The sequence below is a fragment of the Salmo salar genome, chromosome 14 (genome assembly GCF_965601325.2).
Source record: "Salmo salar chromosome 14, fSalSal1, whole genome shotgun sequence".
NCBI lineage: Eukaryota > Metazoa > Chordata > Actinopteri > Salmoniformes > Salmonidae > Salmo > Salmo salar.
Genome location: NC_138304.1, coordinates 36,485,760 through 36,503,637, shown reverse-complemented (window position 1 = coordinate 36,503,637; position 17,878 = coordinate 36,485,760). Strand labels below are relative to the sequence as shown.

The 17,878-nt window shown below is 43.4% G+C and overlaps 1 protein-coding gene across 1 annotated transcript; it reads left to right on the top strand.

Annotated features, from left to right (window-relative positions):
* Positions 1–170: 170 nt before the first annotated feature.
* LOC123723953 (uncharacterized) lies at positions 171–16,987 on the top strand. Its single transcript, XM_082960941.1, has 4 exons — positions 171–587; positions 11,415–11,536; positions 11,700–11,814; positions 12,027–16,987. Exons 3-4 carry the CDS (start codon positions 11,749–11,751, stop codon positions 13,152–13,154), a joined length of 1,194 nt encoding a protein of 397 aa, XP_082817067.1. The 5' UTR covers positions 171–587; positions 11,415–11,536; positions 11,700–11,748; the 3' UTR covers positions 13,155–16,987.
* Positions 16,988–17,878: the final 891 nt, after the last annotated feature.

Genomic DNA, 17,878 nt, shown 5'->3' with positions numbered 1-17,878 from the left:
TCTAACCGTGTGAGCCACTGGACGTTAACGTATCATTATTTTTAGTCGATAGATATGGCTGTCCTATATACTCTGGTATTTCACCTGCCAGTGCTAAACTCTGTCCATTTTGAAGGGCTTTTGCGGTCTCATATTTACGGTACTAAATACTTACGTCACAAGTTGAACGGAAGTGCGATTGCGCACGTATCTCCCTTTTGAACATTGTTGGAATTGATCAACGTCTATTTCTTCAATCGATCTCTTAACAAATGCCAAATTGGGCAAATAACATTTACCATAGTGTGAGAAATTGAAATTAACGGATTGTTTATTCCACATTGGCTCGAGATTTTTAGACTATTTACTTAATCACAGAGAATACTGGCTGAACAAGATGGCCAGCTGCAATTTTCAGGCGCAGTTGGTATCCTTAATGGAGGTTTTAGCTAAAGCAGCTGTAGCAGAAATAAACCAACGTGTAGATGATAGCTGTGCTGTTATACGTTTGGAAATGACCCAAAGCCAGCGAGATATTGATTTACTGAAAAGGAAGTGTCAAGTGATGGAGAGCGAGCTGAAGAAAACACAACGAGTCAGGAGAAAAGGTAGTTGATGACGTCTTATTCATGGTAATTTGATTGCTAGCCCATTCAATAGACCAGGGATGGGCAACTAGCGGGGTCTCAATTTACTGTTGAGAGTTAGAATAGTAGAATACACAATGCATCAGCAGTTCTCTTATGTCAGTCACTCAATCTGCCCATGTTAGCTAACTTTTTTTTAGACTGGTAAATTAGTCTAGCCAGCAACTTACAAAAGAAGATTGCAGTTTTGAAACTGCAGTAAAAGTGCAGTAACTGCAGTCAACTGTGGTATTTTGTGTGCAGTAATTGCAGAATAACTGCAGTGTACTGCAGTTGAACTGCAAAATTACTGCAGTAAAAAAAAGGTATTTTGGTCGCAGTATTTGCAGCATACTGCAGTTATACCGCATTCTAAGTACAGTTATACTGCAGTTATACTGCAATCTTTTTTCGTAAGGGGCTGTCTAAACTTGAAGTAATTATGGTTGAATTACCGATGGGATCTGCATTGATTTTGTTAGTCACTCTCGCTCAGATATCATATTAAAAACGGCAAACATTTCTCTCCACCCTATGGCAAAAAAATGTACTTATTTTTTTATTTCACCTTTATTTAACCAGATAGGCTATCTACAACTGCGTCCTGGCCAAGATAAAGCAAAGCAGTGCGACACAAACAACAACACAGAGTTACATATGGAATAAACAAACATACAGTCAATAATACAATAGAAAAAGTCTATATACAGTGTGTGCAAATGAGGTAGGATAAGGGAGGTAAGGCAATAAATAGGCCATAGTGGCAAAATAATTACAATATAGCAATTAAACCCTGGAGTGATAGCTGTGCAGAAGATGAGTGTGCAAGTAGAGATACTGGGGTGCAAAAGAGCAAAATAAATAATAGTTTGCGGATGGGGTAGTTGGATGGGCACTTTACAGATGGGCTATGTACGTGTGCAGTGATCTGTGAGCTGCTCTGACAGCTGGTGCATAAAGTTAGTGAGGGAGATATGAGTCTCCAGCTTCAGTGATTTTTGCAGTTCGTTCCAGTCATTGGCAGCAGAGAACTGGAAGGAAAGGTGGCCAAAGGAGGAATTGGCTTTGGGGGTGACCAGTGAAATATACCTGCTGGAGCGCGTGCTACAAGTGGGTGCTGCTATGGTGACCAGTGAGCTGAGATAAGGCGGGGCTTTACCTAGCAAAGACTTATAGATGACCTGGAGCCAGTGGGTTTGGCGACGAATATGAAGCGAGGGCCAGCCAACGAGAGCGTACAGGTCGCAGTGGTGGGTAGTATATGGGGCTTTGGTGACAAAATGGATGGCACTGTGATAGACTGCATCCACTTTGCTGAGTAGAGTGTTGGAGGCTATTTTGTAAATGACATGGCCGAAGTTGAGGATCGGTAGGATGGTCATTTTTACAAGGGTATGTTTGGCAGCATGAGTGAAGTATGCTTTGTTGCGAAATAGGAAGCCGATTCCAGATGTAATTTTGGATTGGAGATGCTTAATGTGAGTCTGGAAGGAGAGTTTACAGTCTAACCAGTCACCTAGGTATTTGTAGTTGTCCACATATTCTAAGTCAGAACCGTCCAGAGTAGTGATGCTGGACGGGCAGGCAGGTGTAGGCAGCGATCGGTTGAAGAGCATGCATTTAGTTTTACTTGCATTTAAGAGCAGTTGGAGGCCACGGAAGGAGAGTTGTATGGCATTGAAGCTCGTCTGGAGGTTAGTTAACACAGTGTCCAAAGAAAGGCCAGAAGTATACAGAATGGTGTTGTCTGCGTAGAGGTGGATCAGGGAATCAATCACCAGCAGCAAGAGCGACATCATTGATTTGTACAGAGAAAAAAGTCGGCCCGAGAATTTAACCCTGTGGCACCCCCATAGAGACTGCCAGAGGTCCGGACAACAGGCCCTCTGATTTGACACACTGAACTCTGTCTGAGAAGTAGTTGGTGAACCAGGCGAGGCAATCATTTGAGAAACCAAGGCTGTTGAGTCTGCCGATAAGAATGTGGTGATTGACAGAGTCGAAAGCCTTGGCCAGGTTGATGAATACGCCTGCATAGTATTGTCTCTTATCAATGGCGGTTATGATATCGTTTAGGACCTTGAGTGGGGCTGAGGTGCACCCATGACCAGCTCGGAAACCAGATTGCATAGCGGAGAAGTTACGGTGGGATTCGAAATGGTCGGTGATCTGTTTGTTAACTTGGCTTTCGAAGACCTTAGAAAGGCAGGGTAGGATAGATATAGGTCTGTAGCAGTTTGGGTCTAGAGTATCTCCCTCTTTGAAGAGGGGGATGACCGCGGCAGCTTTTCAATCTTTGGGCATCTCAGACGATACGAAAGAGAAGTTGAACAGGCTAGTAATAGGGGTTGCAGCCATTTCGGCAGATAATTTTAGAAAGAGAGGGTCCAGATTGTCTAGCCCGGCTGATTTGTAGAGGTCCAGATTTTGCAGCTCTTTCAGAACATCAGCTATCTGGATTTGGGTGAAGGAGAAATGGGGGAGGCTTGGGCAAGTTGCTGTGGGGGGTGCAGGGCTATTGACCGGATTAGGGGTAGCCAGGTGGAAAGCATGGCCAGACGTAGAAAAATGCTTATTGAAATTCTCAATTATCGTGGATTTATCGGTGGTAACAGTGTTTCCTAGCCTCAGTGCAGTGGGCAGCTGGGAGGAGGTGCTCTTATTCCCCATGGACTTTACAGTGTCCCAGAACTTTTTGGAGTTTGTGCTACAGGATGCAAATTTCTGTTTGAAAAAGCTAGCCTTTGCTTTCCTAACTGCCTGTGTATATTGGTTCCTAACTTCCCTGAAAAGTTGCATATCACGGGGGCTATTCGATGCTAATGCAGTACGCCACAGGATGTTTTTGTGTGAGTTAAGGGCAGTCAGGTCTGGAGTGAACAAAGGGCTATATCTGTTCCTGGTTCTACATTTTTTGAAAGGGGCATGCTTATTTAAGATGGTGAGGAAAGCACTTTCAAAGAATAACCAGGCATCCTCTACTGACGGAATGAGGTTGAGGATGCTAACTTCATGTGTGGATGTGGCTACACAGACCCACCAGCCACTGCAGCCCCTCATGATGAGTTCAGATGTTTTGTATCCCCCACCCCATCAAAGTTTCCCATCCCTGCAATAGATGGAAATGTTAAATATTGTAGTCTAATCACGAAGCTGTCTGCCGCCTGAGGTGCATTTATGTAGCCAGATACCTGCTAAAAGGTTGAACGTAGGTATCGTTAAGATCGTAATAAAATCAATACGTAAATTGTTCGGATCGTAAGAAAAGCCATGTCTGAAACATAAACATGAAATTTCATCTGTGAACATACAAACACCATGATAAGATTATGGACTAACATTTTAGGCTTGAACAAATGTTGTGATGCAAAAATACTAGCAAAATGCATAGCACTCAGAATTAAAAGGGTTTTACCGGGTATTGTTCATCCTGATCAGACAGGTTTTTTACATGGACGATACATGGGAAATAATATACAACAACTACTAGAAATAATAGAACATCATGAAACATATAAGGAGCCAGGAATGGTATTTATAGCGGATTTTGAAAAGGCACTTGATAAAGTAAGACTGGATTTTATTTATAAATGCCTGAATTTTTTAAATTTTGGTAATTCTCTTATGAAATGGGTAAAAATAATGTATAGCAACCCCAGGTGTAAAATAGTAAATAACGGCTACTTCTCAGAGTTTTGAATTGTCAAGCGGAGTTAAACAATCTATTTGTTATGGCCATCGATATGCTAGCTATTCAAATCAGATCTAATAACAACATTAGAGGATTAGGAATCCAAGGTTTAAAAACAAAGGTGTCCATGTATGCCGATGATTCACGTTTTATGTTAAGTCCGCAAGCTAGATCCCTGCAATGTCTCATTAAAGATATAAACTTTTCTGTACTCTCTGGACTAAAACCTATTGGATCCTTAAAAAATACAACTTTTACATTACCCTTCAGCTTACCTATAAAATGGGCTGATGGTGAAGTAGACATACTCGGTATTCATATCACAAAAGATATATAAATAAGCTCTCCACAATGAATTTCAATAGAAAACTTGTAAAAATAGACAAGATCCTGCAACCATGGAGAGGTAAATACCTGTCTATTTATGGAAGAATTGCCCTGATTAACTCATTAGTCATATCTCAGTTTACTCACTTACTTATGGCGCTGCCTACTCCTGATGATTCGTTTTTCAAATCATATGAGCAAAAAACGTTTAGCTTTATCTGGGACGCTAAACCAGACAAATTATAACGAGCCTATCTATATAATGAATATGAATAGGGTGGGTTGAGATTATTCAATATAAAAGGACTAAACCTCTCTCTAAAAGCTTCACTCATTCAAAAGTTGTACTTAAACCCTAAATGGTTCTCAAGTAGATTAACAAGAAAAGCTCATCCATTGTTTAGAAATGGCCTTTTTGCCTTTGTGCAGATTGCCATGGCTCATTTTAGATTAGTTGAAAATGATCCTTTTTTCAAAGTATCTTTCTTTTTCAAACAAGCATTGCAGAGCTGGCTACAATTTCAATTTCATCCCCCTGAAAAGATAGAACAAATATTACAACAAATATTATGGCTTAACTCAAATGTGCTGGTTGATAAAATACCTGTATTCATGGGAAAGATCTATGAAAAGGTGTTGGATGTTTGAAAAGTATACCAGTTTCTTTTGAGGACCAGGATGTTGACACCTGTGCCATACAGATTGCAAAATAGTTGGGAAGAGATTTTTGATGTACCGATTCCATGGTACAGGGTGTATGAGTTGATATATAAAACAACGCAAGATTCAAGACTTCGTGCTTTTCAGCTAAAATTTGCAAATAAATTCATTAAAAATCCTACAATGTGATTTTCTGGAAAAAAATTCTCATTTTGTCTGTCATAGTTGACGTGTACCTATGATGAAAATTACAGGCCTCTCTCATCTTTTTAAGTGGGACAACTTGCACAATTGATGGCTGACTAAATACTTTTTTGCCCCACTGTACTTATACTCTTAGTAAAAGTATTTATCTTCAACACGCAATCTGTAGATTCTATTCGATTAGATAGATTGAAATTGTACGTTAAACATCATAGCATAGTTGAAAGATATGTGTTGTGTAGAAACACGAAGTGGGTGTCCAGCAGAGATAGATGGGATGGGCTGAGGGAAGCTGAGGGTTGGTATGTGGAATTGGAGACAAGGGAGTGGAGTTTCTGTGAGAGAGAGAATGGTGGTCAAAAGATAAAGGGGAAAAAAGTCAAAATAAAACATAATAAAAGTACATTTGAATGACACTAAGTGGCAGTGTTTTTACAACTAATGCTGGTTTGCCTGAGGCTGATGCCGTGCAGGTGTTTGTACACATGCATATACACACTCTCATTCAAATAAACACATACAAGAACACACACATACATGTAATAGTGCCAGACATGCACACAAACATATACAGTTGGCATTGCTGTTATGATTTCAGTTGTCCTTGATGTCCTTTGTTTTAAATTTATTATTTTGTTAGATTTTTTATTGCATTGTTGTTTGCTGTTTTCTTCTGTCTTTACCTTTTTTCTCTTTAGTTTATTCTCTTGGTTGCTGGTGCATTGGGGGGTTCTTGGGAGTGGGGAATGGAGTTAATTGTATTTTTATTGGAGGGGAGGGGTCTCGAAGGGTTGAGGGACAGCTATTGGGGAACTGTGGGGGGGATCTTGGAGGGTTCGGGTTTCACGAGATTGTGATCATGAAAAAGGAAACTATGACATATATTTTATATCACCATCATGCACACGCACCCTCACACATAAGGATGGCTCTGTTGCGGAAAGACTGATACATGTTTGATAGTGTCTTGATGCTGTATTGTTTGTCCTTCATGTTCTAATACTTTAATGTTACCCCTTCCATGTGTTTTTTGTAATAAAACAATCATAATCTTGTGTTGCAATTCTGATGTACAATAATACCTTTCAGAGTTTTGGCAGTTTCATCTCACCAACAAAAAAACATACACCAAACGGCTTGTGAGGAGTGCTACACGAACAAGCATAACACAGTATTTAAAAAAAACAGTTAAAAGTCTCCATTCTCTTTTACGCCTCAGTTGAGTTGACTTCACATTTAGGTAGCTAATGTAATGGATTTGTTTGCCAGCATAAGTTTAGATAGCACTAGCTGTATTATGACGTTTCAGTTCGCTAGGTATATCTCTACAGCATGGGTATACTTCTGGCTGACATTGACATCTCCATGCATGCACCCTATCAAAATATGACTAATTCAATATTGCACCATCCCATTCTCTGGGTTCTCTCTGCAATCATAACCAGTTGTATCTACCAGGAATAATGAATCATAACCAGTAGTGTATACCAGGAATAATGAATCATAACCAGTAGTGTATACCAGGAATAATGAATCATAACCATTTTTTTTACATTTTAGTCATTTAGCAGACGCTCTTATCCAGAGCGACTTACAAATTGGTGCATTCACCTATAATATCCAGTGGAACAACCACTTTACAATAGTGCATCTAAATCTTTTAAGGGGGGGGTTAGAAGGATTACTTTATCCTATCCCAGGTATTCCTTGAAGAGGTGGGGTTTCAGGTGTCTCCGGAAGGTGGTGATTGACTCCGCTGTCCTGGCGTCGTGAGGGAGCTTGTTCCACCATTGGGGTGCCAGAGCAGCGAACAGTTTTGACTGGGCTGAGCGGGAACTGTGCTTCCTCAGAGGTAGGGAGGCGAGCAGGCCAGAGGTGGATGAACGGAGTGCCCTTGTTTGGGTGTAGGGCCTGATCAGAGCCTGAAGGTACGGAGGTGCCGTTCCCCTCACAGCTCCGTAGGCAAGCACCATGGTCTTGTAGCGGATGCGAGCTTCGACTGGAAGCCAGTGGAGAGAGCGGAGGAGCGGGGTGACGTGAGAGAACTTGGGAAGGTTGAACACCAGACGGGCTGCGGCGTTCTGGATGAGTTGTAGGGGTTTAATGGCACAGGCAGGGAGCCCAGCCAACAGCGAGTTGCAGTAATCCAGACGGGAGATGACAAGTGCCTGGATTAGGACCTGCGCCGCTTCCTGTGTGAGGCAGGGTCGTACTCTGCGAATGTTGTAGAGCATGAACCTACAGGATCGGGTCACCGCCTTGATGTTGGTGGAGAACGACAGGGTGTTGTCCAGGGTCACGCCAAGGCTCTTAGCACTCTGGGAGGAGGACACAAGGGAGTTGTCAACCGTGATGGCGAGATCATGGAACGGGCAGTCCTTCCCCGGGAGGAAGAGCAGCTCCGTCTTGCCGAGGTTCAGCTTGAGGTGGTGATCCGTCATCCACACTGATATGTCTGCCAGACATGCAGAGATGCGATTCGCCACCTGGTTGTCAGAAGGGGGAAAGGAGAAGATTAATTGTGTGTCATCTGCATAGCAATGATATGAGAGACCATGTGAGGATATGACAGAGCCAAGTGACTTGGTGTATAGCGAGAATAGGAGTGGGCCAAGAACAGAGCCCTGGGGGACACCAGTGGTGAGAGCACGTGGTGCGGAGACAGATTCTCGCCACGCCACCTGGTAGGAGCGACCTGTCAGGTAGGACGCAATCCAAGCGTGCGCGGTGCCGGAGATGCCCAGCTCGGAGAGGGTGGAGAGGAGGATCTGATGGTTCACGGTATCAAAGGCAGCAGATAGGTCTAGAAGGATGAGAGCAGAGGAGAGAGAGTTAGCTTTAGCAGTGCGGAGAGCCTCCGTGACACAGAGAAGAGCAGTCTCAGTTGAATGCCCAGTCTTGAAACCTGACTGATTAGGATCAAGAAGGTCATTCTGAGAGAGATAGCAAGAGAGCTGGCCAAGCACGGCGCGTTCAAGAGTTTTGGAGAGAAAGGAAAGAAGGGATACTGGCCTGTAGTTGTTGACATCGGAGGGATCGAGTGTAGGTTTTTTCAGAAGGGGTGCAACTCTCGCTCTCTTGAAGACGGAAGGGACGTAGCCAGCGGTCAAGGATGCGTTGATGAGCGAGGTGAGGTAGGGGAGAAGGTCTCCGGAAATGGTCTGGAGAAGAGAGGAGGGGATAGGGTCAAGTGGGCAGGTTGTTGGGCGGCCGGCCGTCACAAGACGCGAGATTTCATCTGGAGAGAGAGGGGAGAAAGAGGTCAAAGCACAGGGTAGGGCAGTGTGAGCAGGACCAGCAGTGTCGTTTGACTTAGCAAACGAGGATCGGATGTCGTCAACCTTCTTTTCAAAATGGTTGACGAAGTCATCCGCAGAGAGGGAGGAGGGGGGGGGGGGGAGGGGGAGGAGGATTCAGGAGGGAGGAGAAGGTAGCAAAGAGCTTCCTAGGGTTAGAGGCAGATGCTTGGAGTTTAGAGTGGTAGAAAGTGGCTTTAGCAGCAGAGACAGAAGAGGAAAATGTAGAGAGGAGGGAGTGAAAGGATGCCAGGTCCGCAGGGAGGCGAGTTTTCCTCCATTTCCGCTCGGCTGCCCGGAGCCCTGTTCTGTGAGCTCGCAGTGAGTCGTCGAGCCACGGAGCAGGAGGGGAGGACCGAGCCGGCCTGGAGGATAGGGGACAGAGGAAATCAAAGGATGCAGAGAGGGAGGAGAGGAGGGTTGAGGAGGCAGAATCAGGAGATAGGTTGGAGAAGGTTTGAGCAGAGGGAAGAGATGATAGGATGGAAGAGGAGAGAGTAGCGGGAGAGAGAGAGCGAAGGTTGGGACGGCGCAATACCATCCGAGTAGGGGCAGAGTGAGAAGTGTTGGATGAGAGCAAGAGGGAAAAGGATACAAGGTAGTGGTCGGAGACTTGGAGGGGAGTTGCAATGAGATTAGTGGAAGAACAGCATCTAGTAAAGATGAGGTCAAGCGTATTGCCTGCCTTGTGAGTAGGGGGGGAAGGTGAGAGGGTGAGGTCGAAAGAGGAGAGGAGTGGAAAGAAGGAGGCAGAGAGGAATGAGTCGAAGGTAGACGTGGGGAGGTTAAAGTCACCCAGAACTGTGAGAGGTGAGCCATCCTCAGGAAAGGAACTTATCAAGGCGTCAAGCTCATTGATGAACTCTCCAAGGGAACCTGGAGGGCGATAAATGATAAGGATGTTAAGCTTGAAAGGGCTGGTAACTGTGACAGCATGGAATTCAAATGAGGAGATAGACAGATGGGTCAGGGGAGAAAGAGAGAATGTCCACTTGGGAGAGATGAGGATTCCAGTGCCACCACCCCGCTGGCTCGATGCTCTAGGGGTATGCGAGAACACGTAGTCAGACGAGGAGAGAGCAGTAGGAGTAGCAGTGTTATCTGTGGTGATCCATGTTTCCGTCAGCGCCAGGAAGTCTAGGGACTGGAGGGTAGCATAGGCTGAGATGAACTCAGCCTTGTTGGCCGCAGACCGGCAGTTCCAGAGGCTGCCGGAGACCTGGAACTCCACGTGGGTCGTGCGCGCTGGGACCACCAGGTTAGAGTGGCAGCGGCCACGCGGTGTGGAGCGTTTGTATGGCCTGTGCAGAGGAGAGAGAACAGGGATAGGCAGACACATAGTAGACAAGCTACAGAAGAGGCTACGCTAATGCAAATGAGATTGGAGTGACAAGTGGACTACACGTCTCGAATGTTCAGGAAGTTAAGCTTACGTTGCAAAAATGTTATTGACTAAAATGATACAGTACTGCTGGCTGGTGGAGTAGGCTAGCTAGCAGTGGCTGCGTTGTTGACTTTGAACGTGTAGCTGGCTAGTAGTAGTGTATACCAGGAATAATGAATCATAACCAGTAGTGTATACCAGGAATAATGAATCATAACCAGTAGTGTATACCAGGAATAATGAATCATAACCAGTAGTATATACAAATCAGACAGCAATCAAATATACCAATTCTAAAACAAGCTCTAGACTTTTATTTTATAAATGAAACCGAAAGCTGCAAAGCAGCTCTAACGTCTGGGCTATTGTTGCTTGATTGACTAGCTACATTGGGTTCATGTCCTTTGCAGATGCCACATTACTGACAACGTTTGTACGTATAAAAAAGATCTGTAACTGAGTAAAGGGAGACGTAAAGTAAGAATTGAACGTGTTAATGTTAATTCATAGTCTTAACATAGGGTTTGTGCGTTTCTAATTTAACGTTTACGTTTCGTGTTTCACGCATGACTTTTCTTATGATCCTAACGATACGTACGTTCAACCTTTGGCAGCTATCTTGCTCCATAGGCGTTCCCTGACGCTCCCCAAATGTTCTTTCGAAAAGCAAATACGCCTCACACGCAATACCATTTTTCTTTATAAACATTTGGAACTTGGCTTTAATATAAGTGAGAAATCATTTTTCAAATACATAAGATAAGTTACTGTACGCCGTTTAGGAAAGTTGGACCCGGCTGTATATTGAGAAACACCAGAAATGTGGAATGGAATAGTCCAATGGATATGCAAGCGCAAGGTGAGGATGTGTTGTAGCTGAGGCGGTGTGTGAAAACAATCGGGTGCAATTTTGCTAAACTGCGCATAGTAAGTATATCTTTCGTATTTGAAAGATTCTTTCTCGCTTATAAAAGTTAAGTTCTGAAGGTTTCCAAAACCGTATGGCAAGTGAGGCATATTTGCGTAGACAGTGTGTTGGGATTAAACAGCGCATCGGAATTGTAGTTCATATGGAGCCAGCTGTGGTTCGTCCCATCAGCTGAGAACCCAAAAGGGGGACTGGCTGTAAACTGGCTATGCCCCCTTGGGTTCTTGAGCGCTATTTGATTGCACCATGGAACAACTGAAAAAAATACATGGAATGTGTGATTATGCCTAATATTTCATTGAATACAATTATTTTCTAGGTTTTTACCCCGTGGCTTCAGAGAGATCTTCATATCCAGTCAAGATTGTTTTGAACAAGCAGAGGAGTAACTCACAGTGCAGAGACGAAGAGCTGGCTGTTGAGGAGGACTCTCAACCCCAGGTGTGATACATCACCTTTTACAATTACAGAGACCTGGCTGGCCTCTTGGATCAATTCTGATATTGGATTATCAGGAGATTTTATCACTTTTGTGTGATTCATGAGTATGAAAAGGGTTAGATATGGTGTGTGTCCAGAGTAATAACCTCAGTCCCTGTTACAGCCTACAGATGTGGAGCAGAGAGTGGAGACTGAACCCATACTGATCAAAGATGAGGAGACAGCAGAGGACGTGTGGAAGACTGACCCTCAGGAAGAGCTCAGGATCACTGGAGAGGGTGGGTGTGACCATAAGGGGCACTGCTCTGTCTGTCTATGGAAGACTGTGTGGGTGTGGTGGTATGCACGTTCCAAATTGCTACATTGGTGTTGGGTGTTTTATGTTCTGGCATATGTAGCTCACGGACATACAGTCAGTTCTAAAGCAGTCATGTTTTGCTGTTAAGGGTCTTTTGTAATCTCTATTTTATGTTTATCGCCAAATCTTTAGAGTCTGGTTCAAAGCCTGGGAAACCACCATCCTTTGAGCAACGGCACTGTGATGAGGACTCCATCACACAACCCAATATATCTCCCAGAGAACTCAGTGGAACATTACCCCAATTCTGATCGTCCAGATGAACCAGGAACACCCCAGCTCGCATCTACAGAGGTGTTCAGCACAGAGCAGCACCGGCCAGATGAGGACTCACTAGAGCTAGTGATGGTGAAAGAGGAGGAGCTGGATCAGACCACGACCCTGGCAGGTCCTGACCAGTTTGTCATGGATGAGTCTGATGGGCAGCTGTGGACCTCTGTGGATCCAGGCAGAGACACTGACCCTGGTGGCCACCCAGATTTCTCCTTTCATTCCACAGAAGAGTACTCTCAGAATATCTCAATTTTCCCATCTCATAGTGGGCTGCCATCTGTTCCTACTATGACAGATGATGTAGGGCCATCGCTTCACTCTTCTATATGGAAACCACATGCTAACATGTTCAGTGCTGCAAAACACATGAAAAGACATGTAGGGACATTGGCTGATGAGACTAGACAACAGATGCCAGAGGGACAGAGCAGTGAGATGCTGAATTCAAGTAATGAAGGAAATAGTTTAGCTCTACAGTCAAGGCAGCATCAATACAGGGCTTCAGAAGCGACTGTGAGATTGAGTGAGTGCATGACAGGGTCAAACATGGCCACCACCTCCACCTTCTCTGGATACAGCCTGAGTCACAGTAGTTTTAACATGGTGAAGAGAATGAGGACTCAGTGGAGATCAGGCGGCACCACCGAGAGGCGTTTCAGCTGCACCTTCTGTGGTAAGAGCTTCCAGCGTTTCAGCGAGCTCAAAGTACACCTCCGGAGTCACACCGGAGAGAAACCGTACACCTGCGAACAGTGTGGCAGGAGTTTCACCCAGCAGTGCAACCTGATCAGACATGCTCTGGTCCACACTGGGGAGAAACCGTATGAGTGCACACAGTGTGGGAAATGCTTCACCCAGCGCTCCAAAATGAAGTCACATCAGAGAACTCACATAGGAGAGAGTGCAGTGTCTCAATATGCGGTACCCACATACCCTGCGGATCCACAAACAAGTTTAATGATGTCTCAGAACAGATGGAATAAATAGTTCATAATTACATCATTTTTCTGTAACACTTTCTATGTGAAAATGTGGTACAGAAAGTAGTTTGAGACATGTTGACAAGCTTTTTCTTCCAATTGATTTGTGAAATGGTTTTCATGTTTGACTGTTGTCTGCTCCTCGTTTTCATTTTAACAACTTATTTACAACTGGTAACAATGTGTATTTCTACCACAAAATCATAAAACCATATTATATTAAATCAAACTGATTTAATGAAAGAGTCAATCTGCGCTTTTAGATCAATAATACAGTGCCTTCGGAAAGTATTCAGACCCCTCGACTTTTTCCACATTTTGTTAGGTCACAGCATTTTTCTAAAATTGATTAAATATAATTTTTTTCGCAGCAATCTACACAAAATACCCCATAATGACAAAGTGAAAACAGATTTTTAGATTTTGCAAAGTAAAATAAAAATTAAAACAGATACCTTATTTACATAAGTATTCAAACTTTTTTCTATGATACTCGAAATTGAGCTCAAGTACATCCTGTTTCCATTGACCAGCCTTGAGATGTTTCTACCACTTCATTGGAGTTTACCTGTGGTAAATTCAATTGATTGGACATGATTTGGAAAGGCACACACCTGTCTATATGTCCACAGTGGACAGTGCATGCCAGTGCAAAAACCAAGCCATGAGGTTGAAGGAATTGTCCGTAGAGCTCCGAGACAGGACTGTGTTGAGGCACAGATCTGGGGAAGGGTACCAAAACATTTCTAAAGCATTGAAGGTCCCCAAGAACACACTGGCCTCCATCATTCTTAAATGGAAGAAGTTTGGAACCACCAAGACTCTTCCTAGAGCTTGCCGCCCGGCCAAAGGGAGGTGACCAAGAACCCGATAGTCACTCAGAGCTCTAGAGTTCCTCTGTGGAGATGGGAGAACCTTCCAGAAGGACAACCATCTCTGCAGCACTCCACCAATCAGGCCTTTATGGTAGAGTGACCAGACGGAAGCCACTCCTCAGTAAAAGGCACATGACAGCCTGCTTGGAGTTTGGCAAAAGGCACCTAAAGACTCTCAGACCATGAGAAGCAAGATTCTCTCGTCTGATGGAACCAAGATTGAACTCCTTGGCCTGAATGCCAAGCGTGACATCTGGAGTAAACCTGGCACCATCCCTATGGTGAAGCATGGTGGTGGCAGCATGCTGTGGGGATGTTTTTCAGCGGCAGGGACTGGGAGACTAGTCAGGATCGAGGCAAAGATGAACGGAGCAAGGTACAGAGAGATCCTTGATGAAAACCTGCTCCAGAGCGCTCGGGACCTCAGACTGGGGTGAAGGGTCAACTTACAACAGGACAACGACCCTAAGCACACAGCCAAGACAACTAAGGAGAGGTTTCGAGACAAGTCTCTGAATGTACTTGAGTGGCCCAGCCAGAGCCCGGACTTGAACCCGATCAAACATCTCTGAAGAGACCTGAAAATAGCTGTGATGCAACATTCCCCATTCAACCTGACAGAGCTTGAATGGACCTGCAGAGAAGAGTGGGAGAAACCCCCTAAATACAGTTGTGCCAAGCTTGTAGCGTCATACCCAAGACGACTCGAGGCTGTAATCGCTGCCAAAGGTGCTTCAACAAAGTACTGAGCAAAGGGTCTGAGACCTTATGTAAATGTTATATTTCAGTTTTTTATATTTTATAAATTAGCTGCAATTTCTAAAAAACAGTTTTTGCTTTGTCGTTTTGGGGTATTGTGTGTAGATTGATGAGGGGGGAAAAACAATTTAATACATTTTAGAATAAGGCTGTAACGTAACAAAATGTGGAAAAAGTCAAGTGGTCTGAATACTTTCCAAAGGCACTGTATATAGGAGACATTTATTATGTGTTGTCTAGGTAGTATTTGAATATCTGGGATGTCACTTCTTGCCACAAGGGACAGTCATATCAGGTCAAGTTAATAACTAAATTCATTTGGATTTTCTGAGTTATATTTTGAAGTTACTATGCTGCCTTAAAATGCCTTATGTAGTCTCAAAACTAGGCAATAAAATATTTATTTCAGTCAAATAGGCTATACATGTTCAGACAACTTTACATTTTACATCTGGAAACTACACTTTTACTGTGAACATTGTCTAAACTGACACCTCTGATACTTTATAAAACTGATCATCTTAATCGAGGCTCATTACATATTGTAGATGGCTAAATAGATAAGAGAAATAGATTAATATGATTGGTAGTTTGTATGATTTACTGGTTCATTGATTTGTCAATCAACAGAGGAAGAGATAATTAGAGAGATATACAGAAAGAGAACACAAGAGAGAAAGAGAGAGTAGGAAGTCAACAGGGGAAGTTAAGGTGTTTTTTGCATTATCGCTTGCTGCTGCTTGGTTGTGCTGGTGCGGAGTGAAGGTAGCAACAGTTTAACTCTGTTTCTCATTCTTTGTTTTTACCTCAGTCACCCCGGAACTCACGAGGAGTAACAATGCCAGTGTGTTAGGGGTGGGATGGTCAGGGGAATAAAGCGGTGGGGTCAGGCTTAGAGGCTTCATGTTCTACAACAGGCCTGCAGTCAAAACGACATAAAATTCAATTGACTTCCGCTGTAGTGAGAGGGCCAAAATGGCAGCGGGAGGAGAGGGCCTCTATCAGTCACAGAGAACAGCCAAAGCCGTGGTTTGGGGTGTCGGGGTGACCATCAGCATGCTCATACACATTTTGATATATATTGTGAATGTCGTTTTATAGTTACGCGGTGACATCTCGTTCCTTGCATACCTTCAAAAATGATTCGGCAATCATTCTTTTTTCAAAACTGTTTTGACCATAATCTTAAACAATAAATTACGTTTGACTGACTAAAGAAAAATCCACCGCTGTCGAACCATTTAAAATGTTGTCAATGTTTAGAAATGTCTCCTATGTCTGCCGTTTCCATTACACATCACAATGTTGCGACATTGCTTTTGTCCAATAAACCTGGGTCAATGGAAACCTGCCTATTGTATACACACACAGACACACATGCAATCATAGTTCACTTACTCTCACAAAGATACAGGCAACAGCCAAAGTAATGGAAACACTTGAGTAAATGAGGGACACAAAAGTATATTGAAAACAGGTGTTTCCACACAGGTGTGGTTCCTGCAATAAACAGCAAAAAATGCTGGACAGGACATTGTTTTGCCTACCATGGCTATGCCCCCATAGGATGACAATGACCCCATCCATAGGGCACAAATGGTCACGGAATGTTTGTTGAGCATGAAAATGATGTAAACCATATGCCATGGCCGTCTCAGTCACCAGATCTCAATCCAATTATGGGAGATTCTGGAGCGGGGCCTGAGGCAGCCTTTTCCACCACCATCAATAAAAACAACAAATGATGGAATTTCTCATGGACGAATAGTGTTGCATCCCTCCAATAGAGTTCAAGACTGCAGAATATATGCCAAAGTGCATTGAAGCTGTTCTAGCTCGTAGTGGCTCAGCGCCCTATTACAAAACTTTATGTTGGTTCTTCCTTTATTTTGGCAGTTACCTGTATATCAGTACTACTGTACTGTTATGTATATTCTCTCATGCAGCTCAATCAACACTACTACAACACACTATGAATACTCTTTATATCTAATACCTTTATTTATATATGTACAGTACATGCCTTTAAAAACCAAAGAGAAGGACCTCAATGTAAATCAGCTATAATTCATGTAGTATTGAATAATTACTTGAAATAGATAATGAAATTCTGTTTATTTGAAGGTTCTATGAAACTAGTTTTGTTTCCCAACTGTGTATAAGTTATATCCCCTTTCAATCCTTTAATAAATACCATACCACAGTTTCAGAATGGTTTCATTAGGCTGTGGAGATGACGCCTATGTTCAATCGTTCATGAAGGCATCATTAGACTCATAAGGAACCATTACTTTTTAAAAATGGTTGAAGAAAGTGTTTTTGTATTTTACCACAGTGTGTTGTGCATTATCAATGCATATTGCCTTTTATACAGTGATAACCATATGAGCCACTGCACTACACTCTCCCCTGCATGTAGCCATATATATTTACTAAAAACAGATGACGTTTTACTATCCAAAGTCTTTAAGGTCTTCTCTTTTTAGTCAATAGATATAGCGGGGTTCTTACTAGAGGGACTACAGCTACAACCGGAAGTGACTTTTTCCTAGCAGGTTAGGAGAACTTACATAACAGGTTAGGATAATTCACGTGCTACGAAAAGTCACTTCAGGTCTACATCTAGTCACAACCGTTTGTCTGACAAACGACATAAAAGGAATCATAACGCCATCTTGTGGCCGGTTGGCCTAGAAAACACCCTGGTATTTGCCTTGCCAGTGCTAAACTCTGCCAAATTTGAAGGGCTGTTGCAGTCTCATATTTACGCTAACAAATACTTACCTCACCAGTTAAACAGAAGTGCAATTAAGAGGATGAGTGGGGTCAGACGAGATTGGGATCTCCCTATGCAGAAAAGTGGTGAGGCTGTTGCAGTGAGAGATATGGAGAAGGCAGAAATGTTGGCTCAGGCATTTATTAAGGTACACAGCTCAAGTAATCTGACAGAAGAGGGGCAGCGGAGAACATCCTGGGGTCCTGGAACAGAGAGAAGTGGTGGAGGATGCATTGAATACTCCTTTTACCTTGGCTGAGATGAAGAGAGTTATAGCTAAAGCTGGGGTAGGATCTCATGGGAAGGATGAGATGTTTTACA

Bases quoted from the DNA above. Each gene is read 5' to 3' on its own strand.
- LOC123723953 (XM_082960941.1), top strand. From the start codon at position 11,749: ATGAGGAGACAGCAGAGGACGTGTGGAAGACTGACCCTCAGGAAGAGC. The intron at 11,815-12,026 runs GTGGGTGTGACC...CCAAATCTTTAG, and splicing joins GCTCAGGATCACTGGAGAGG to AGTCTGGTTCAAAGCCTGGG.